General features: G+C 43.4%; 1 protein-coding gene across 1 annotated transcript in view; it reads left to right on the top strand.

The window, feature by feature from the left end:
• CDK18 (cyclin dependent kinase 18) overlaps nucleotides 1-24,807 on the top strand; it is a 327,716-nt gene that overhangs the window by 205,354 nt on the left and 97,555 nt on the right. Inside the window, exons 4-5 of the mRNA XM_082245560.1 lie at nucleotides 14,192-14,320; nucleotides 21,385-21,441. Coding sequence (XP_082101686.1) covers nucleotides 14,192-14,320; nucleotides 21,385-21,441 — 186 coding nt within the window. The remainder of the gene's footprint in view (nucleotides 1-14,191; nucleotides 14,321-21,384; nucleotides 21,442-24,807) is intronic.

The following is a 24,807-nucleotide window of genomic DNA, read 5'->3' as shown; positions in this document are numbered from 1 at the left end:
GCAGAAAAGGGTCTTCAAAGTGGGTAAAAAGTGGAGTTTCAGTGCCTGGAAAGCAGCAGGGACGGAACTACAAGTTACAGCAGTCCCAGTGTCCAGAAAGTAGCACACAGTCCATACAGAATTATCAGTTTCAGTTATATGCACCTTCCATTCTTGTTCTACTGGAACCTGCAGCCATGAGTTCCTCTGTGTGCATCACTGGGGTAAACTCAGAAAATGTCTGACACTTTACTAAGCATAGGGTTATTATATGGTAATTTGGATTTGGCCAAGACCTCAGCCCCCAAATTGTTGGTGCCAGGTGTCTGGCTCTATCCTGGTACAGGATACAGTAACTTCTGTGCTACCTGCTGAGAGGAGCCTCACCTCCAACCCCCTATGTGGGCAAAGGAGCTTGCAGATCAATCATGCATTCAAAGTGATTTATTCACACATGGCCTCTGGATCAAAGATTGTAGTATTTACAAAAATGATTTAATATTTCTGACTTATGTTACACAATACAGAATATTTCAATTTCAATGGCAAGCCCTGCATTAAGATAAAAAAAAACCTTCTGACTTTACAACCCCTTTAATATTGTGCTTGCAGGTTGCCTCCATATGTACGAGCCAGACTTGTAAGTGAATATTGATTAAAAATGTCTAGAATTTTTCTGTTGAAAGAGTATTTTATATTTTCAAGAAGCTGTGAAGCACCTGGCTAATTTTGATGCTTCATATACTTTAAGACTGGTATCAGATGAGCAATCCCCAGTACAATACATAAATTCCCCAGTACAGGCTCAAGCTAGTAAGCCAAAAAGCATGTTTATACTGTTTCAACATGTTGGGTAAATAAAACAGTATATGTAAAATGGGCACTCCAAAAGAATCTGGTTCCAAAACAGAAACAATTGACATTTAACACTCTTTGAACCAACAAATATATTTTTTTCCTCCACTTAACCTAAAACCTGGACTGATAAAAAAAGGTTGTGAAAGAAATGAACAAGAAAGGTGAAGGTATTCATTTTTTTTTTGACAGATGTTTCCAAAAATAACTGATGCCAAGATTATGGAAGTCATATCTGTTGGTGCCACAGATCAGACACATCATCAATGACAAATGGTCAGAGAAAATCACTTGGAAATCATTCAAGGGTGTATTTGAAAATTTTCTTGGCAATTACAGAGCATCTAACTACATTTAGCTGGTTGAAAAAACTTACAGCATACAAGGCCATGAAATGCAACATGTCACTAAAGATTAATTTTCTGCATTTACACTTGGACTTCTTTGCCAAAAATCTAGGTACAGTCACAGGTGAACATGATGGAAGATATCATCAGGATATTGCGACAATAGAAAAACGGTATCAGGGTAACAAAAATCAGCAGCAAAACAGCCCTGTTAAAACATATTGTACAGTGGTAATCGAAAGTTTGGGCACCCCAGGTAAAAATTTGTATTAATGTGCATAAAGAAGCTAAGGAAAGATGTAAAAATCTCCAAAAGGCATCAAATTACAGATTAGACATTCTTATAATATGTCAACAAAAGGTAGATTTTATTTCCATCATTGACACTTTCAAAATTACAGAAAACAAAAAAATGGTATCTGCAAAAGTTTGGGCACCCTGCAGAATTTATAGCATGCACTGCCCCCTTTGCAAGGCTGAGACCTGCCAGTGTCATGGATTGTGCTCAATCATCATCTGGGAAGACCAGGTGATGTCAATCTCAAAGGTTTTAAATGCCCAGACTGATCTGACCTTGCCCCAACAATCAGCACCATGGGATCTTCTAAGCAGTTGTCTAGAAAACTGAAACTGAAAATAGTTGACGCTCACAAAGCTGGAGAAGGCTATAAGAAGATAGCAAAGCGTTTTCAGATGCCAATATCCTCTGTTCGGAATGTAATTAAGAAATGGCAGTCATCAGGAACAGTGGAAGTTAGAGCAAGATCTGGAAGACGAGTTGTGGTACACTATTCCACTATAAAGAGATACTTGTACAAATATGGTCTTCATGGAAGAGTCATCAGAATAAAACCTCTTCTACGTCCTCACCACAAAAATCAGCGTTTGAACTTTGCAAATGAACATATAGACAAGCCTGATGCATTTTGGAAACAAGTTCTGTGGACCGATGAGGTTAAAATTGAACTTTTTGACCGGAATGAGCAAGGTACATTTGGAGAAGAAGGGGCACAGAATTTAATGAAGAGAACCTCTGTCCAATTGTTAAGCATGGGGGTGGATCAATCATGCTTTGGGGTTGTATTGCAGCCAGTGGCACAGGGAAAATCTAACGAGTAGAAGGAAAAATGGATTCAATAAAATTTCATCACATTTTGGATGGTAACTTGATGCCATCTGTGAAAAAGCTGAAGTTAAAGAGAGGATGGCTTCTACAAATGGATAATGATCCTAAACACACCTCGAAATCTACGGGGGATTAAGAGGCGTAAACTGAAGGTTTTGCCATGGCTTTCACAATCTTCTGACCTCAACATAATTAAAAATCTATGGATATGTAAGAATATTTAATAATAATATCTCGCGGTCGTACTTCATTATGTCAGAATATTTATACTGCTCTGAACATAACAGTGTCTATTTATGGTTAATAAGCAAAGATCTGTGCGGTAGGAGAGTCTCCGCTTATTTCCACAAATCAATATGTAGTGAATTCTTTTTAATTGATTAATTTCTTTTTAAAAGCATATACCAATCTTAGTGAGTACAGTCTACATTATGGAATATATAAAAATATTTATTCACCAGACATGTATTCACAATATATGATCAAACAAGAAATGACACAAAAAGATAACTCTACAGAAAAAATACTAACTTCAAACAATCAATGCAATGTGATGTTTAGCTCAATAATGAAAGTGAAACTGAAACAAAGTGAAAGCAAAACGAAAGCAAGATTACCATTTCTCTAGGTATAGCATAAACCATATGTGTTCTATATAAACAGACCACAATTGTCTGCGGATCACATAGCCGAAAGTCATTCCACTGCAGATGGAGCGAGAATAAGCCATGCAAAACGGAAGACTAAATTTGCAATAATGCGCTAAATCTGATATTAATAAAAATGTATAAAAACAAAAATCAGCTATTTAGAGAAAAATCTACTATGGTTTATACGGCTGGGATTGTAATCCTATTACCCTTAAATATGCAATATTAACATATAAGGAAGGAAATAAACAATATTGAATAAAATCAAATAACATAGCATGGCATATTTACCACACTTAAGATGGCGGCTAGCTTCAAATGGTCGTTACCAGAGTCCTAAGATGGATGCCTTTCTTAAGATGGTGGCTTCCCTCCAAGTTTCAGATGAATGATGGAGCAAGATGGAGTATGTCTGGATGAGTCTATAGATGGATGTAGTAGTGTGTGTGTGATGTAAGTGTAAGTGTGTTGTCAGTAGTGGTGTGTGTGTCCTCTCTCATATCTGGGTTGTTCTTTTATATGATATGAACAAAGGGCTATAAAAATTACCATAAGTTAAACCCAGAGGGATGAAACATTATTTCCATTGGTTGGGATATTCTATACCTTAACTGGTGAGGTCAGAGACACGCCTCTTTTGATAATTAACCCAATGTATGATAATAAAATTAAAGGATGAGTCCTCTATATTTAAGATTAATCATATAACACAACATAAAACTTTGTCCATACTCCCAGTACATACATAAATGTCCATCTGTATCTCCATCATTCACCTTGGCAAGTAATGCCATTTCAATAATTATATTTTTAATACAATATAATATTTCTATATGGGAAATATCTGAATTATCTCAAAACTGCATTTGGTATTTCGTCTATAGAGGGCAGTATCGTACTGTTCATTCGATTTTGTATGTAACAATAATTACCACTATTCTTATCTGATGATCTTTGACCTGTTGGCTAGTGAAAGTCCATTAATTATTTGACCATGCCATAGGCTGTCAGACATTTAGTCTAGGACTGGTATTTATGATACCTTTGAACACTTAAACTAGTCCAAAGCAATATAAACACTCCTACCACATGCCTTAAAATGAAGTAATTAGTATTCACTCTAGTCTTAAGTCTAAGTAAGATTACTACTGTAAGAATATAAACCCAAAATGGGATATAACATTCCTAAATATATATGTATATGCCTTACATAATATAATGACATAATTATGGCTAATATCTTCACACACATAATGATGTATCTTTTAAAACTTATAGTTTAAATGCACCTATTGTTCATCTTTAGAATACAGACAATTAAGGAGATATCACCCCTTAACATAGCGTCAGGCTGACTGAGTCTTATCTAAAAGAACGTCAGTTTTCCACTTATTTATGCCCAAAAGAAAACAGAGACATCTGCTGAAAGTATAAGACCCTATTGTAAGAGAAATTTTACAACAGAGCATATATGAACTTTATTTCACCTTAAAACAAGATGGACGCTGCACCATTCAGAATCTTATATGCATAAGATGAAATATACATGGCTTTTTAAATCCATGTTTTTTTTTATTATTATATTAATCACCCCAAATAATCCCGACAGATATACCTTAAAAGAGCAGTGTGTGAAAGACAGCCCAGAAATCTCAAAGAACTGGAAGACTTTTGTAAGGAAGAATGGGCAAAGATACCTCAAACAAGAATTGAAAGACTCTTGGCTGGCTACAAAAAGCGTTTACAAGCTGTGATACTTGCCAAAGGGGGCAGTACAAGATATTAACCCTGCAGGGTGCCCAAACTTTTGCAGATGCCATTTTTTTGTTTTCTGTTATTTTGAAAGTGTAAATGATGGAAATAAAATCTAACTTTTGTTGACATATTAAAGAATGTCTAATCTGTAATTTGGAGATTTTTCCATCTTTCCTTGGCTTCTTTATGCACATTAATACAAATTTTTACCTGGGGTGCCCAAACTTTCGATCACCACTGTAGTAAAAACAGTGTGCAAAAAAAGAAGCTTTATAGACATAAAGAGTTATGTTTATATTTCACAAGATTCCTATGTGATACCTTCATTCAGAAATTATAGGTATGTGTATTCAGTTTAAAGGGTTCTATCATAATCACCAAAAGTTTTTCAGTAAGCAAAACTTTTGAAAAAAATTAGTTGTCCAGTGTTACCACCAACAGAGTGAAAAAATTGAAAAAAATAACTCTAATTTGTAGCACAGCTCACGTAGGAATCGCTAGTAATAACTATAACTAGCCCTTCCCCAAACAGTGCAGAGGCCACCAATCACCCAAGCAACAGTCCATTCACTTCTGGCTTTAATAAGCAGTCTAGGGGTTGTCTCTTTATGATTTATTGCTTGTAAAACTTGGGATGGGAAAGGGGTAAGAGTGGTATGGGATACTCAAGGCACACTGAATAGTATCGGGGGGGGGGGGGACACTTGACTAGGCTAGGCTTCTCTGAACAATATTTCTGCCAAGGGTTAATAGGAATGGCCAGAACTGAGACACTGCAAGAGCTGTCTCAGAAACAGCTACTGTTGGCACTTATCCTTCAAAATGGCACAGAGTCATTTGGATCTTGAGTTTAGGTCTATACTCAGAATGTCTCTCCTGGACAGCTGAACTTCCCCTTGTTTATTACAGACATACCTATGTCCCAGGACAACTGCTTAGTTCACAGCTTCCACCAGGCATTCCTCAGTGAGAAGGAGGTTAATACTCACAATGCCATTGGGCAGCTAAACACCTTTCAGCTCTCCAGACCCTTAAGTCCTTAAATGAAACTGCTTAGTTAGTTCAAAAGTTGATTAGGGATAGTCCCCCTAACCCCCCAGATCTGCCACGGCTGGGACCTTGATGAACTGCAGCAACTCTAGTAAGCTGTCCCAAAGGGGCAATAGCTCCTGAGAATGGGAACATCTCCAGCAGGACAAGAATCTGGCTACTCTAGACTCCAGCCACCTACTCGGTACACCTCTCCAGAGATTGGCTGTAGAACAATAAATATTCAAGCTGCCCATTTGACTCTTCCAGTCTCCTATGTTCTTAAAGCCTCTATAAGGCAGAGAGGAGCAATAAAACCTGTGGCCTGTGAGATCCAGAACAGCCCAAAGAATCAAAGAATAAAAAATCTGCTCCAATGATTACAGACGAACCACAAAGAACTACATTTACCTATCAAGCTGCAGTAAGCAAGGGTAAGGGTATTTGCTCAGAAGATGAAACTATGCTTCTGCCACTTTACAAAACTCTGTTTTGGCCGCATCTTGAGTATGCAGTTCATTTCTGGTCACCAGTAGGGTTGAGCGGACACCTAGATGTCCGTGTTCGACGGGTTCGGCCGAACTTTAAAAAAAAGTCCGGGTCCGTGTCCCGGACTTTTACCGAACTTTTCCCGGACACCGAACCCCATTGAAGTCAATGGGGACCCGAACTTTAAGGCACTAAAATGGCTCTAAAACACCAAAGGAAAGGGCTAGAGTGCTGCAAATGGCAGCAAAACGTAATTAAGAGCATGGCAAGTGCTCTGCAAACAAATGTGGATAGGGAAATAACTTAAAACAACAAAAAAAAACAGAAAAATAAAACAATGTTCTTCTTCATCTCTGAAGGACGAGGCCCATATGGAGTAGGAGGGAGGTTGAGGTGGTGGTGGATGTGGCGGTGACATAGGCGTGCGCACAGGGTGTGCTGGGTGTGCCTGGGCACACCCTAATCACCTAGGGCACATAGCATTGCCAGTGAGGAGATGGGAAAGATCTCCCTGGGACCTGCTCTGCTCTATTTCTCCTTGCCTACAGGTACATGGCCCCGATACATTACTCTCCCTGCTGGCAAACACATGCATGTGTATTTCAACTTTGGGGTGCACACCTTAATGCAATAGGCTGCGCACACCTATGGGCGGTGTAGGTGGAAGCGGCGGTGGAGGAGGACCAGGGCCGGATTAACAGCATCATGGGCTTGGTGCTGAGGATTTTGAAGGGCCTTAAGGGCCGTGCCTTGCCATGCACCCAGAGGAGGAAGGGTGCAGCCATGCATGCCTAATTCAACATGGGATGCTGTCTCTGAAGCCCATAAACACATCCATGCATCGCCAACTGTCCCTCCTTGTCCGGCCTTCACGCTGTGTGGGGAGGTTCTGAGGGTGCTGCCTGGGGAAGCGAGCATAGAAGCCAGACTTCTGTGTTTACAAGTGACAGAAGAGCGGTAACAGTGAATATGGCCAACCCGGGGCCTATATAAAAGGTAGGGGCCTGGAGCTGCAGCTCCAATAGCCCCTACATTAATCTGGCCCTGAGGAGGAGGACGAGGTAGCCAACACTGCTTCTTTTCAAAAATTTTAAATGAGGGTACACCCCAAAAGAGTGAGAAAGAGCAAAAATGGAACAATGGGTGGGTAAGGTCGGTATCCATTGCTATTCTGCATAAGGTACGGAAAAGTCCCGTGGGATCCATGCCTGGTTCATTTTAATGAACGTGAGCTTGTCCACATTGTCTCTGGACAGGCGGCTGCGCTTGTCTGTTATAACGCCCCCAGCCGTGCTAAATACCCGTTCAGATAATACACTGGCTGCAGGGCACGCCAGCACCTCCAAGGCGTAAAGGGCAAGCTCAGGCCATGTGCCCAATTTGGAGACCCAGAAGTTGAAGGGGGCAGACCCGTCATTCACTACATGTAGGCGTGTGCACACATACTGCTCCACCATGTTGGTAAAATGCTGCCTCCTGCTAAGACGTTCCATCTGAGCTGCTGGTGCTGCTGTTTGTTGTGGCGTGCTGACAAAGCTTTTCCACATTTCGGCCATGCTAACCCTGCCTTCTGAGGTGCTGGCGGTGCCCTGGTTGCGTTGGCGACCTCCTCCTCCTCCTCCTCTGCCTTGTGCTTCCACTGTGGCCCCGCTGTCAGATGGGAATGCCAGCAGCATGGCGTCTACCAGCGTGCGCTTGTACTCGCGCATCTTGCGATCGCGCTCCAGTGAGTGAATTAAGGACGGTACGTTGTCCTTGTAACGGGGATCCAGCAGCGTGGCCACCCAGTAATCAGCACAAGTTAGAATGTGGGCAACTCGGCGGTCGTTGTGGAGACACTGCAGCATGTAATCGCTCATGTGTGCCAGGCTGCCCAGAGGCGACGAAAGGCTGTCCTCTGTGGGAGGTGTATCGTCCGTGTCCTCTGTATCCCCCCAGCCACGCACCAGTGATGGCCATGAGCTGGCCTGGGTGCCACCCTGCTGTGAACATGGTTCCATCTCCTCCTCCAGCTCCTCCTCCTCCTCATCCTCCTCATCCTCCAGAACTGTGCCCCTGCTGGACAATTGCGTCCCTGGCGTTTGCGTGTGCAGGAACCCACCCTCGGAGCCCCTTGCGAATGACTGCCCTGAAAGCCTTGGAAATGTTACCTCTTCATCCTCCTCCTCCTCCTCATCCTGTGCCACATCCTCTTCCATCATCGCCCGAATTGTTTTTTCAAGGAGGCATAGAAGTGGGATAGTTAAGCTGAGAATGGCGTCATTGCCACTGGCCATGTTGGTGGAGTACTCAAAACAGCGCAACAAGGCACACAGGTCTCGCATGGAGGCCCAGTTAAATTAAATAGCGGAATAGAAAATATGATCCAAAAAAAGTGTATGTATATCACACGTACACAACCACACTGGGCCCCAATTACTATTGTTTGTACCCCTAAAAGGCTAGATGAGGAGTAGGGGGAGTATGGAACAGGCAGCACCCTCAAACCTTCAGAAGTATGAGATGAACCCCAACAACTTGGAAAGGTGGATCTCTCTCACACGTACCAACACAGACTATCCCCCAATTTAACTGATCCCCAAAGGTTTTTGATTAAATAGCGGAATAGAAAATATGATCCAAAAAAAGTGTATGTATATCACACGTACACAACCACACTGGGCCCCAATTACTATTGTTTGTACCCCTAAAAGGCTAGATGAGGAGTAGGGGGAGTATGGAACAGGCAGCACCCTCAAACCTTCAGAAGTATGAGATGAACCCCAACAACTTGGAAAGGTGGATCTCTCTCACACGTACCAACACAGACTATCCCCCAATTTAACTGATCCCCAAAGGTTTTTGATTAAATAGCGGAATAGAAAATATGATCCAAAAAAAGTGTATGTATATCACACGTACACAACCACACTGGGCCCCAATTACTATTGTTTGTACCCCTAAAAGGCTAGATGAGGAGTAGGGGGAGTATGGAACAGGCAGCACCCTCAAACCTTCAGAAGTATGAGATGAACCCCAACAACTTGGAAAGGTGGATCTCTCTCACACGTACCAACACAGACTATCCCCCAATTTAACTGATCCCCAAAGGTTTTTGATTAAATAGCGGAATAGAAAATATGATCCAAAAAAAGTGTATGTATATCACACGTACACAACCACACTAGGCCCCAATTACTATTGTTTGTACCCCTAAAAGGCTAGATGAGGAGTAGGGGGGGTATGGAACAGGCAGCACCCTCAAACCTTCAGAAGTATGAGATGAACCCCAACAACTTGGAAAGGTGGATCTCTCTCACACGTACCAACACAGACTATCCCCCAATTTAACTGATCCCCAAAGGTTTTTGATTAAATAGCGGAATAGAAAATATGATCCAAAAAAAGTGTATGTATATCACACGTACACAACCACACTAGGCCCCAATTACTATTGTTTGTACCCCTAAAAGGCTAGATGAGGAGTAGGGGGGGTATGGAACAGGCAGCACCCTCAAATCTTCAGAAGTATGAGATGAACCCCAAAAACTTGGAAAGGTGGATCTCTCTCACACGTACCAACACAGACTATCCCCCAATTTAACTGATCCCCAAAGGTTTTTGATTAAATAGCGGAATAGAAAATATGATCCAAAAAAAGTGTATGTATATCACACGTACACAACCACACTAGGCCCCAATTACTATTGTTTGTACCCCTAAAAGGCTAGATGAGGAGTAGGGGGAGTATGGAACAGGCAGCACCCTCAAACCTTCAGAAGTATGAGATGAACCCCAACAACTTGGAAAGGTGGATCTCTCTCACACGTACCAACACAGACTATCCCCCAATTTAACTGATCCCCAAAGGTTTTTGATTAAATAGCGGAATAGAAAATATGATCCAAAAAAAGTGTATGTATATCACACGTACACAACCACACTAGGCCCCAATTACTATTGTTTGTACCCCTAAAAGGCTAGGAGTAGGGGGAGTATGGAACAGGCAGCACCCTCAAACCTTCAGAAGTATGAGATGAACCCCAACAACTTGGAAAGGTGGATATCTCTCACACGTACCAACACAGACTATCCCCCAATTTAACTGATCCCCAAAGGTTTTTGATTAAATAGCGGAATAGAAAATATGATCCAAAAAAAGTGTATGTATATCACACGTACACAACCACACTAGGCCCCAATTACTATTGTTTGTACCCCTAAAAGGCTAGATGAGGAGTAGGGGGAGTATGGAACAGGCAGCACCCTCAAATCTTCAGAAGTATGAGATTGTGTTCACTGTACCCCACAAAGATTGAGTTCACTGCACCCCACAATGATTGTGTTCACTGCACCCCACAAAGATTGTGTTCACTGCACCTCACAAAGTTTGTGTTCACTGTACCCCCCAAAGATTGTGTTCACTGCACCCCACAAAGATTCTGTTCACTGTACCCCACAAAGATTGTGTTCACTGCACCCTAAAAGGATGTTGTTCACTGCACCCCACAAAGATTGTGTTCACTGCACCCTAAAAGGATGTTGTTCACTGCACCCCAAAAAGATTGTGTTCACTGTACCCCCCCAAAGATTGTGTTCACTGCACCCCACAAAGATTGTGTTCACTGCACCCCAAAAAGATTGTGTTCACTGTACCCCCCAAAGATTGTGTTCACTGCACCCCAAAAAGATTGTGTTCACTGTACCCCCCAAAGATTGTGTTCACTGCACCCCACAAAGATTCTGTTCACTGTACCCCACAAAGATTGTGTTCACTGCACCCCAAAAAGATTGTGTTCACTGTACCCCCCCAAAGATTGTGTTCACTGCACCCCACAAAGATTCTGTTCACTGCACCCCACAAAGGATTTTGTTCACTGCACCCCAAAAAGATTGTGTTCACTGCACCCCAAAAAGGATTTTGATCACTGCACCCCAAAAAGGATGTTGTTCACTGCACCCCAAAAATGATTTTGTTCACTCCACCCCAAAAAGATTGTGTTCACTGCACCCCACAAAGATTGTGTTCACTGCACCCCAAAAAGATTGTGTTCACTGTACCCCCCAAAGATTGTGTTCACTGCACCCCACAAAGATTCTGTTCACTGTACCCCACAAAGATTGTGTTCACTGCACCCCAAAAAGATTGTGTTCACTGCACCCCAAAAAGGATGTTGTTCACTGCACCCCAAAAAGGATGTTGTTCACTCCACCCCAAAAAGATTGTGTTCACTGCACCCCACAAAGATTGTGTTCACTGCACCCCAAAAAGATTGTGTTCACTGCACCCCAAAAATGATTTTGTTCACTGCACCCCAAAAAGGATTTTGTTCACTGCACCCCAAAAAGGATGTTGTTCACTCCACCCCAAAAAGATTGTGTTCACTGCACCCCAAAAAGATTGTGTTCACTGCACCCCACAAAGGATTTTGTTCACTGCACCCCAAAAAGATTGTGTTCACTGCACCCCAAAAAGGATGTTGTTCACTGCACCCCAAAAAGGATTTTGTTCACTGCACCCCAAAAAGATTGTGTTCACTGCACCCCACAAAGGATTTTGTTCACTGCACCCCACAAAGATTGTGTTCACTGCACACCAAAAAGGATTGTGTTCACTGCACCCCAAAAAGATTTTGTTCACTGCACCCCAAAAAGATTGTGTTCACTGCAGCCCAAAAAGATTGTGTTCACTGCAGCCCAAAAAGATTGTGTTCACTGCAGCCCAAAAAGATTGTGTTCACTGCAGCCCAAAAAGATTGTGTTCACTGCAGCTCACACACAGAAAAATGGATGTGGATCACTGACACCTGCCTATCTCCAATCCCACACCACACAGCAATATCGATTGTAGTTTGTAGAACACAGTTTCCCTAAAATTCAGCAGACTCTGTCCCTAACAGGATTGAGAAGAGATCGTAGATCAGGATTGAGTGCAGATTCACCCCACCCCCCACACAGCAATATCGATTGTAGTTTGTAGAAGACACTGACCCTATAATTCAGCAGACTCTATCCCTAAAATGCCTACAACTCGCCCTGCCTAAACACTCCGACCTGTCCCTCAATTCTATCCGGACACAAATGGTTTTTTCCTGCCTATCTTTCCCTAATCAGCAGCCAGCACATTGATGTGTGCTCTGTCCCTTAGCTAAGCAGCAGAATGACGCTGCTGCGGCGGCTGCCTCGAACTTATAAAGACTTGGTCACATGCTTCAGACGGCCAATCACAGCTACTAAGACATTTGCAGGCATGGCTGGGATGGCTTAAGGCACACCAGTTAAACGATTGTTGATTGGCTGTTGAAAGCCCGCCATGAAAAGAGCGCCAAAGCATGCAAAACCCGGAAATAAAACGACCGAACACGGATTTTTACCCGAACATACAGTAAAGTGTCCGTGTCCGTGTTCGGGTAAAAAAAATCCAATTATTCGGTACGAACACGAATAATACAGTCCGTGTTCGCTCAACACTAGTCACCAGTCCTCTTAAAGGATGTACTGGAACTAGAGATAGTCCAGAGAAGGGCAACAAAGCTAATAAGGGGACTGAGTGACCTTATTCTTCCTGAAGAAGAAACGCTTGAGAAGGGATGTGATTGCGATATACAAATATCCTAATTGTCTCAGGTTACTCAAGAAGACATATAGCCACTCAGGGAAGTATGACGAGAAGCAGTTTAACCTTAAACTGCATAGAGGGTTCTTTACTGTTAGAGCAGTAAGGATATGGAATTCCCTTCCACTCACTCTGTATTTTTAGCAGGAAGTGTCACTAATTTTAAAAAAGGTTTAGATGGTTATCTTATTGAACACAATATACAGGGATTTGGGAAGTGGTAGAGACATAAACATAAACACACATTCACACCCACGCAGGTTGAACTAGATGGACTGGTGTCTTTATTCAACCTTACTCTGAAACAGAAGGTTATTTTTTCAAATTACACACACTTGAGGTTGTAGAGTAAAGCCCCGTACACACGTACCGATGGTCGGCTTACAAATGTTCCTCTTTTCTCCCCGGGATGTCGGTGTCTGCTGAAAAGTGCAAAGACAGCACAAGGACAGCACAAGAATTTTGTCCGCCGACTGCAGAAGTGATGTCATGTAATGGTTAACTTTCCCTGTGTTTTCTATTTTCTGAGCATGCCCAGTCTTGCAAATCTGCGGTCTGTCGGCCGAATTGTGTACTGACAGGCGAACAATCGTCCGTTCTGGTGTCGGCATACAAATATTTTCATGTTTGCACGAAAGACTTTTGTCCGCGGATTGTGCGCAGACATCTGTCGGAGGCACCATACTAACACGCGTACAATCGGCAGATCCTTCGTCCACCGACGTTTGTATGCCGACGATCGGTACGTGTGTACGGGCCTTAAGTCTAAGTTTTAGGTTAAGATTACAGCTCACAGCATATGGAGGGAACATGTGGATTAATTTACTAGAGGCAAATAGAATGTTGTACAAAGGGAAGTTGTATTTTGCAAGGGAATCATCCTCAGCGCCTAATGAGAGGTGAAGCTCATCATTTATTCATGTGCAAGGAAAAATGCTGATTTTTTTTCTAAATGCTGTTTTTTTCTTCCTTGCATGTGATTGGGTATTCTTTGTTAAATGACACTTTAGCACATTTGCTATGCTCTAGGGATAATTCCCTTGCAAACTGCATCTTCTCTTGAAAAGCAAACAGTCTCTTTACTTTTAGTGAAGCAACCCTTAATGTTTTTCTTGTCCTGTCTTGAAAACTACCAGCCCTGGGTTCTATTTCCAGAAAATGGTCATTTATTTTGTATTACTGTTTGCTCGCATGCTGCATAGAATTGTACTCATTGCTTTGGCAAAGAGAAAATGGTAGTTGCTTATACCATATCAAACATTGGTTTAGAGTGATTTAATTACGTTTCATCTCTTTCTATTTTTCTTTCATTTATTATGGAGAGTGTGTGAGGAAGTAATATATCTTATGTTTCTTTTTTGTCCAGGATGTCAGTAAAAAGCTGTCTTTACCCATGGACATTCGTTTACCTCCAGAAGTTCTTGCAAAACTGCAGATGAATAATACAGAAGATGATCCAAAACCTTTAACAAGGATATCAAGAAGAGCTTCTTTGGTTAGTAAGTTTACACCTGGATTTGCTGATTCTATACACTAGTGGGAATTTCAAATCAGCTTTAGACTAGATTCACATATATGCGAATTGGGTGCGTTTTTACCCACATCCAATTCGCATAACATGTGATTGTGACCTGCTTTCAATTGAGCCGGCTCGCACATGTCGGGGGTGGCCGCGGTGCTGTTTTGAAAAGGGTCCTGTGCGTTTTTGTGTCCAGTTCAGGTGCGAATTCAGGGAAAAATTCAGCCCTGAATTTCAGCTGAACTAGTAAAGAGAAACGCACCAGCCTCAGTTGTGTTCAGGTAGCCTATGGAAGTGGAAGAGATGCAGCTACTACACAAAGAGCCGCTTGTTAAAATTTGACGACATCTATGCAGGACCGGCTGCATGGCCCCAAAAGCACAATATTTGTATTCACAGCTGTAGGCTGCTGCATGCAGCTCAGTGTGGATGCAGATGCCAAAACAAATGCCTCCTGCACACAGTAAGGGTGCCAGCACCTGTCTGAATGAGGCTGTGTGAAAATTTGCACACACCTTTTAGGGCATAGAGGACATTGGTGGTTGCAGTAAGTAAATCATGGTGGGCCAGTATCACATGTAGTCATTAATTACGGCAGTCAGTATGCAAATTCATCCAGTCTAAAAACACCCATTCATCCAGACTGACATCTGCCTATCAAGGAATTTTGATATTGCATAGCTCCCTTTGAACACATTGCTTATATCAGGGCTGAGTAGGGTTTCCACCTCATCCCTTTAAACCCAAACACATTAACCACTTGCCGACCGCCGCACGACTATCTACGTCGGCGGTCAGCCCCTCACAGGCAAACTAACGTAGGGCTACGTTGCTTGCTTGTGAGGGTCTAGGGAGCGAGCGCGCGCCCCGGGGGGCGCGCTCCCGCTCCCGCGTGGTCACGGACCCCCCCGCGCGTGTGACCAGCGGACCCGATGTCCGCCGGTCACTCGGCGATCGGCGGGGGAGAAGGAGAATGTCAGGCAGCTTGTGTAAACAAACTGCCTGTCATTCTCCTCGCTGCAAAGACACTGATAAAACGGATCTGGTATGTAGATCCGTTGATCAGTGTCCTTACAGCTAGAGCCACAGCCAATCACAGTAGAAACCACGCCCCTAGGGACACACACAGCCCCTCCCTTCCAAATAAAGTTAACCCCTTCACTACCAGTGTATTTTTACAGTAACAGTGCATATGTATAGCACTGATTACTGTAGAAATGTCACTGGTAACCCCAAAAGTGTCAAAAATGTCAGTCAAGGGTCCGATCTATCCGCCGCAATGTCGCAGTACCGCAAAAAAAATCGCAGATCGCCGCCATTACGCGTTAAAAAAAAAAACAACAAAAATGACAAAAATCTTTCCCTTTGTTAGTAAACGCGATAACTTTTGCGCAAACCAATCAAAATACGCTTTTTGCGATTTTTTTTACCAAACATAGGTAGCATAAAACAAATTGGCCGAAAATTTTTAAAAATTTTGATTTTTACATTTTTTTTTGGGGGAATTTCATATAAAAAAATGTGAAAAATATTGCTATTTTTGCAAAATTGACGCTCTTTTTTTGTTTATAGCGCGTGATCAAAAAATCGCACAGGTGATCAAATACCACCAAAAGAAAGCTCTGTTTGTGGGAAAAAAAGGACGTCAAATTCGTTTAGGTACAGCGTCGCACGACCGCGCAATTGTGCGTTAAATTCACGCAGTGCCGAATCGCAAAATACCCCCTGGTCGGAATGGGGGTAAAATCTTCCGGGGCTTAAGTGGTTAATTATATAGTTGCCAACATATGAAAAAAAGTTCCAGGGAGACTTTGCAGCACAGCTATCAATTACTTACCACACACACTTCCCTGAAGCTCTGCCCACTCCGCCTAATTAATCCCGCCTACTTATCAGATTATAGGGCCTACTCAATAAAGAGAGAATTACAGAAAATTAAAAAGGGAATTTTAAACTTGAGGCCAAAGTAGCAGAGTTGGAATAATTCTCCCATTCAGCCGCACTACTTACATAGTTACATAGTTACATAGTAGGTGAGGTTGAATAAAGACAATAGTCCATCCAGTTCAACCTGTGTAGGTGGGCCTTCTGTGAGTGTGCAGTCCCCTCGTCCCAGTCAATGTCGGGATAATTGAAGTCCCCCAATATGACGACTGATCCCAATTTTGCCACTTTACTCATTAGTGCTAAGAATTCCAGCTCTACCTCCTCCCCTTGGTTAGGTGGCCTATAGCAAACCCCCACAATTACTTTCCCCTTTTCTCCTTCCCTATGGAGTTCAACCCACACAGATTCTAAATCCATGCTCATCCCATCCGTAATGTCACTCCTTTCTATCACCTTTATATTGTTCTTGACATAGAGACATACCCCTCCCCCTCTTTTTCCTACCCTGTCCTTCCGGTACACCGAATACCCTTGGATATTGGCCAGCCAGTCATGTGAGGGGTCGAACCAAGTCTCTGTTATTCCCACAAGGTCTATGTCCTCCTCATGTACCAATATTTCCAACTCATCCATTTTATTAGCTAGGCTCCTGGCATTAGCATATACCCCTCTTAGTTTTACGGAAGTTAAGCGCAATTGGCGGTTATGTTTATTCCTGTTTGGTCTGAGATTTTCCCTCACAGACCTGCCAATTGACATTGTGGACCTACTGTCGCTGCTGACCCTACAGCTGCCTTCAGTCCTCTGCTCCCTCCTGACTGACTCTACTTCTGAGCCCTCCCCCCCGTCTCCTAGTTTAAAAGCTCCTCCAACTTGGTGGCCATCTTTCTCCCCAAAAGAGCTGTACCGTCCCCATTAAGGTGCAGCCCATCCTTACTAAAGAGCCGGTAGCCGACTGAGAAGTCAGCCCAGTTCTCCAGGAACCCAAACCCCTCCTTCCTACACCAATTCCTTAGCCACTTGTTAAGTTCCCTAATCTCCTTCTGCCTCTCCTGTGTGGCTCGAGGTACAGGCAGTATTTCAGAGAAAACCACCTTGGAGGTCCTTTTCCTCAATCTATTACCTAAGTCCCTGAAATCGTTCTTAAGGATCCTCCACCTACCTTTAACTTTGTCATTAGTGCCCACATGCACCATGACCGCTGGATCATCCCCAGCCCCCCCCATCAATCTGTCTGCCAGATCTGCGATGTGCCGAACTCGGGCGCCCGGTAAACAACAAACTGTTCGGTTCACGAGATCTTTTTTACAGATTGCCCTCTCTGTCCTCTTGATAATTGAGTCCCCAAATACCACAACCTTTCTAACCTTTCCTGAGTTACGGCCCCCCTTCTTCCTGGAGCCGACCCCCCCCTGGCAGCTGGGGGAGGGCGTGTTCTCCAGCTCTGCCACCCCTGAGTTGATATCCCCCTCAACCTGCAACTCGGCAAATTTGTTAGGGTGTACCAACTCAGGATTGGCCTCCCTGGCACTCCTCCCTCTACCCTTCCTAACAGTCACCCAGCTGCGTACCTCTGCTGCTTGCGTCTCCTCTGTTCCTCCCTCCTCTATGCTGGCCCCTACCAGCTCCTGATAGGCAATGTCCAAGCTCCTTTCCAGGTTGTTGATGCCACGCAGTGTTGCCACTGTGTTCTGTAGGTCCAGGATCTGGTCTACCAGAGCAACAAGTCGCTCACATCTTGCACAGCAGTATTCGCCCTCGATTGGTTCATCAAGGAACGCATACATGCAGCAAGAAGTGCACTGAGTAGCATCCGCAATCCTGTTGGACATTATTACCCTCTACTCTATGGGGATAATATTAACGACCTGCTCTTCCTTACCTACACTACCTCTGTCTCCCCTGGTACTAAACCTGGGGTCCTCACCAGTCGCTAAGATACTCACCAGTCGCAAAGATCCAACAGACGCAACGATACTCACCAGTCGCAAGGATACTCACCAGTCGCAAAGAACCAACAGACGCAAAGATACTCACCAGTCGCAAGGATACTCACCAGTCGCAAGGATACTCACCAGTCGCAAGGATACCCACCAGTCGCAAGGATACCCACCAGTCGCAAGATACTCACCAGTCGCAAGGATACTCACCAGTCGCAAAGATACTCACCAGTCGCAAAGATACCCACCAGTCGCAAAGATACCCACCAGTCGCAGGATACTCACCAGTCGCAAGGATACTCACCAGTCGCAAGGATACTCACCAGTCGTCAAGATACTCACCAGTCGCCAAGATACTCACTAGTCGCAAGGATACTCACCAGTCGCAAGGATACTCACCAGTCGCCAAGATACTCACCAGTCGCCAAGATACTCACCAGTCGCAAGATACTCACCAGTCGCAAAGATACCCACCAGTCGCAGGATACTCACCAGTCGCAGGATACTCACCAGTGGCAAAGATACCCACCAGTCGCAAGATACTCACCAGTCGCAAAGATACTCACCAGTCGCAAGGATACTCACCAGTCGCAAATATACTCACCAGTCGCAAAGATACTCACCAGTCGCAGGGATACTCACCAGTCGCAGGGATACTCACCAGTCGCAAGGATACTCACCAGTCGCAAGGATACTCACCAGATACTTACTTCTGCCTGAAGTTTAAAATTCTCCTCACAATTCCTTGCAATTCTAAAATGTTAAATGTGCTCAGGTGTGACCATACAAAAAATTTAATATGTAAATACAAATAAAGTGCAAGGTGTAAATAAGTACAATAAAACCTAATTATACTATCTGGTATAATTAGGTTTTAATGGTGCCAGGTGGCCCCATTACGTAACTGCACATGCTCCCGCCCAGCCGAGCTTGTACGAGCTTTCCTGAGCACGGCAGGCGTCGGGTTGGGGCATGCGCAGTTACAATGTCAGCCCGCCACCATTTTTATTACGTGCATCGGCTGCCCGTAACGGGGCATTTATGGGCAGCCGGACTGACGGGCACTTGCCGGGACAATGTAAATTACCTGAGACAGGCTCCTATTTGCTGAGACTGTCCCTGCAAAAATGGGACAGTTGGCAAGTATGTAATTAGACAGGTTCTGAGACTAATTTAATGCAGATAAGGCACTGAGTTTTTTTACCACCTTCATCAGCCACAGAACCTGTGTAAATAATATGTATTCGGGTTTAAAGGGATGAGATGGCAACCCTAGGGCTGAGGACGCTTGAGAGGAGTACTGAGGGATAACACTGTGATCATTTCAGAATCTGTGAATAGCATTCTGACAGCTCTTCCCTCCAGCCATGATCTAAATGTATTACATGCTGAAGCACAGGTAGACAGTGGCACTAAAAGAAGGTATGCATTTAAAAAAAGGCATTCACATTTTATTGATGGTTAAATGAGGGACCAGGGAAGGCAAAATACAAGTAGTATAAAGTTCGGCATTAAAATGGCATTAAAAAGATAAATAAACCCAAAAAATGTAGTTTATTGCAATTCACTAGTCCTTAGTTATGGTGGTTGAATTAGTTTTTTTCCTGCTTAACATTTTCATAAATTATGGAAAATACCTGTTAATTTTGCCTGAAATGCAACGTCCCTGTCATTTCCTATGAGCTGACCTAGAAGCATAAAACAATTTTATTTTTCTCTTATTTTTCTTGTTTGAAATGCTAATCCCATCACCCCGCATGAACTAAGGTGGACATGTTTGAAGTCAAACCTGAGTGAACCATTGCTTTCTTCAAAGATTCAGTAGAGAAAAGCCTAGTGCACATGATGAGATTATCAGACGAATGATCGTTCGTTTTTTTTTTTTTGTTGCATGCTAGTCTCCATATCGAAAACAAATAGGTTATTAAAGTACGAAAATTCTTATATGACAGATTAAAAATTCGTAAGTGATGTAATGTATTTGTATTGTATTTTTGTACAAAAACTAAAAACTGTACTGATTTAAACTAAAATTGTACGTTCTGGTATTGTGCTTGTCCCTTTGGAAATTTTCGGACGAAACCTGTGTACTAACAATCGTAGGATCATGTCAAAAGTGGTATTTTGTGTACGATATCCTGATAGTGTGTATGGGGATTAAAGCAGAGCTCCATACAAAAGGGGAAGCTCTACTTGCTTGCTTCCACCCCCACCCCCTCCGCTGCCACATTTGGCACCTTTCGGGAGGGGGAGGGGAGCGGATACCTATCAAAACCAGGTACTCGCTCCCACTTCCAGGTAACATCACTGGAATTGTGCGGCGATCTACGAAGCATTTCCGGCCCCTCCTCCTTTCCCCCCACTGCGTTCTGGGAGACACCCAAGTCCCAGAAGACAGCGGGACCATTCAGAAAGCACAGCACGACTCGCGCATGCGCAGTAGGAAACAGGCTGTGACGCCAAAAGGCTTCACTTCCTGTTTCCCTTAGTGGAGATTCCGACACCTGCACCTGGAGCCAATGGACGGATCGACTTGGGTGCCGACATTGCGGGTTCCCTGGACAGGTAAGTGTCCAGTATTTGTAGCTGCTGACTTTAAATGTATTGTTTCCCCAGGCTGGAACTCCTCATAAAGTTTGTTATTTATGGGATTACCAAGTGAAAATAAAAAAAAGAAAATGCCTGGGAAAAAAAAACTAATTCAGGCGCCTAATATAAGAAATTGTAAGCTACAATAGATTACATTTTTGGTTTTTGGTTTAGATATATTTTAGAATTGTTTACATCTAATGAAACTGTTGTACAGGAACGGCAGTCAGTACAGTTTCTACCTATATATAAAGAGGCATAGCCTTGTATTAGACACAAAACAACTGAGAAATGGTTAAGGGACCGTGTGTGCCACTTTGCACTAGTGAAAATTGCAGCAGCTCTCTGTGTCTGTTTGACTAGCTCCAGGATGGGCAGATATGGTCAGTAATATCATTCTGATTATCTTCCCATCTCTTGCCTTCCTTTGTTTTGAACATTCCTTGCATGAAATAGAACAAGAAAATTACTAATTTGAGTCCATTTGCCTAGCATTATTGTTCCTCCCTTTTCTACACCCAGTTCTGGGTTTACAAGGAGATAATATAAAGTAATATTTATGTACTTCTACAACCTCTATCTTGAAATATTTTTAATAATTACTAATGTACCCTTTTATTGCAGTCAGATATTGGATTTGGAAAACTTGAGACATATGTGAAGCTGGACAAACTGGGAGAGGTAAGACAGAATCTATTGGACTAACATTTGACTGTCTCTTTCATTTTATGATTCTTTCCCTGAACAGCCCTTATTATTTTTTTTTACTAAATGTAATTGGTACTGTGGTTTGATATTAATAAGTATACACAAAACAATAGTAGAGAAGGGTAAAATTCCTCATCAGGTTATTATTATTTATTTATTTATTGTTTTTGCCTATGCCCCAGCGGGAAGATTTTTTTTTCACTTCCTGTTTTGAATATGCAACAGGAAATTATAGTACACTGATTAAGAGAGAACTAGGCTGATGTAAAAAATCCAGTTTGTTTAATAAGCAAGCAGTAAGGATAAAGAAGCACACACAGGTTGAAGGGGTGGGGGGGGGGGGGGGGTCAGCCTGTCAGCGCTCAGACCATATGCCGTACACTGCATCAAATTGGTCTGCATGGCTGTCGTCCCAGAAGGAATCCTCTTCTAAAGATGGTGCACAAGAAAGCCCGCAAACAGTTTGCTGAAGACAAGCAGACTAAGGACATGGATTACTGGAACCATGTCCTGTGGTGTGATGAGGCAAAGATAAACTTATTTGGTTCAGATGGTGTTAACCTTCCTAGCGGTATTCCCGAGCGTGATTCGGGGTTAGATTTTAGAGCCAAAATCGGTAACCCCGAGCCACACTCGGGGTAGCGCTAGGAAGATCGCTGGATCCTGGTGGAGGTTTTACTTACCTTTTCTCTGGGATCCAGCGATGTATGCGGGCGGTATGCGGCGGCGGATCTTCCTCCCGATCGTCTGTCAGCCCCGGCTTCCGTCTTCGTGACGTCCGCCGGGGGGTGGAACCGGCGGCAAATTCAAAAAGTATAACACATAAACACACTGATACACTGTAATCCTATTGGATTACATTCCCTAAATAAAATAAATTGACCTTTGATTGCCCCCCAGTGCTTTCTCCATTGCACTTCCTGCATTATTCCTATACACTGTATCTGGATCATTGCAGAGCGACCATGGCCTCAAACAAGCGTGCCGCAACATCAAAAGCGGTGTATGACCTGCTGGGCGAGAGCGACAGCAATCCTGAATCGCATGCAGAGTGGAGTGACAGTGATTCATGGGGAAGCTCGTCATCCGACGCTGAAAGTGAGTTCAGTGATGATGCTGTGACTGTGCCGAGCGATGTGCGTACTTGGTGCGTGATCGACTGCGGTACAGAGCACGTAGCCCCCCCAAGGTTCCCGTTTACCGGAGCACCTGGTCTTAAAGTCGATGTTGAGGAGGATAACCCCTTGGCGTATCTGCAACTTTTTTTGACTGATGAGGTTATCGAAAAAATTGTTGTGGAGACCAATCGGTACCAGGAACAACAAGCCGCAGCACATCGGCGGTTTTCAAGGAGCAGGATGTGGGAACCCGTTACCAGTGCGGATATCTGGAAATTCCTGGGCCTAATTATTCTGCAGGGAGTGGTGGGGAAATCCCTGCAGAAGTGGTATTGGACCACAAACAAATTATTGGCCACTCCTTTTTTTAGCACCGTTATGTTGGAGTACAAATTCTCCCTTATTATGAGGTATTTGCACTTTGCCAATAATGAGGATTTTGATGAGACTTCTCATCCGGCTCCGAAGCTGAAAAAGATCTGGGACATTTACCAATTAATTTTGAAAAATTTCCAGTAGTCCTATGTCCCAGAAAGAGACATTTGCATAGACGAAAGTCTTATGGCATATAAAGGGAGACTTAGCTGGATCCAATATATTGCGTCCAAGCGAGCACGCTTTGGAATCAAATCTTTTATGCTCTTTTATACACCGGGAGAGGAACCAAGTTCAACCAAAGGTTCAGCAGCTATGGGATGGCAACTGCTTCTGTTCTGACGCTGATTGAGCCTCTGCTGGATCAGAGGTACTGTGTCACCACAGACAATTTTTATACGTCCCCAGAACTATTTGAGTTCCTCCTACAGCATAAGACAGATGCGTATGGGGTCGTCAGAGCAAACCGGCGTGACATGCCCCCCAGGTTTGCCAACAAAAAACTCAAGCCCGGAGAGTTAGTTGCCTGGCAGAAAGGAAAAATGTTGGCACTTAGATGGCGTGACAAAAAAGATGTCTGCCTCATGAGTACCATCCATAACACCGCCACTGTCATGGTACATACAAAAGGGGGAAAAGATGTTCTGAAACCGCAACTGGTCCTGGATTATAACAAAACACCATGGGAGGTGTGGACAGAGCTGACCAGGCCATGACTTTCTATCCAGCAATACGGAAATAGCAGAAAAAATATTATAAAAAAATATTCAGACACCTCCTGGAGCAGTGTTTGTGGAATGCCTTCATTCTCCTAAAAAAGAAAAGTGACAGGCCTGTGATCCATGCGGACTTTCTCAGGCACCAGACACCAACAGTAAGTCGATCCGGACGCTGTGCTGCTGGTGTTGTGAACCCCGAACGACTGACCGGTCGTCATTTTATGGACCACATTCCGCCGACGGAGAAGAAGACTGCACCCACAAGAATGTGTGTGGTGTGCTGTTCCAAGCACGACGACACCGGGCGGAAAATAAGAAAGGAAACGCGGTACTACTGTCCAGACTGTGATGTTGGACTTTGCGCTGTACCCTGTTTCAAAATTTTCCACACCCGGGATGTTTATTTAAGCAGTATGACAAGTAATATTGCATCCTTTTTGGGAAAAAAAAATATATTGCATCCTTGTTTGACAAAAAAAAAAAATGTCAGTGTTTTTGATTACATGATTTACTATAATTTATTGAATAAAAAGTGTTATTTTTTGGAAAAAAAAAAGTGTTATTATTATATTATTATTTTATAGTTATTTATTATATTATAATTTAGGATTTTGTGTTTCAAACTTTATCATACTCGGGATGTTATAAAGAAGAACACACGGTAAAAAGAAATCATATGTAAATAGTTGGTTTGGGCTGCTCATTCTCAAGAATTGCAAGCAAAATAATGGTACCGCTTTCAGCACCTAAAATCCGAAAGAATCATACCGCCAGGGAGGTAAAAGCGGAGTTCCGGCCTCGGAAACTATTTTTCAATAAAAATACCCCCGGGACAGGGCTAGTACATTTCATAATGGATAGCCTCTGAACTGTCCCAGGTTGCATTTACCTTTTTAGAAGAAATACTTACCTTGAAAATGTCTTGTCCAGCGCTGCCATCTCAGGTGTGGGCAGCTGAAGCCAGTGCATCCTCTTCGGCATCCTCTTCCGTGTCCTCTTCAGTCCCACAATGCCCTGCACCGGCCCCGCTAGTCACTTCCGGGGCAGGCGCGTCATCCCTGCACAGCTTCTAGCAGGGGATGACACGCCTGCCCCAGAACTGACGAGCGGGGCCGGTGCAGGCGCAT

This window comes from Pelophylax lessonae (genome assembly GCF_965119305.1).
Source record: "Pelophylax lessonae genome assembly, chromosome: 2".
NCBI lineage: Eukaryota > Metazoa > Chordata > Amphibia > Anura > Ranidae > Pelophylax > Pelophylax lessonae.
Note: the sequence above shows the minus strand (reverse complement) of the source record. Positions and strands in the feature narration are given on the sequence as shown.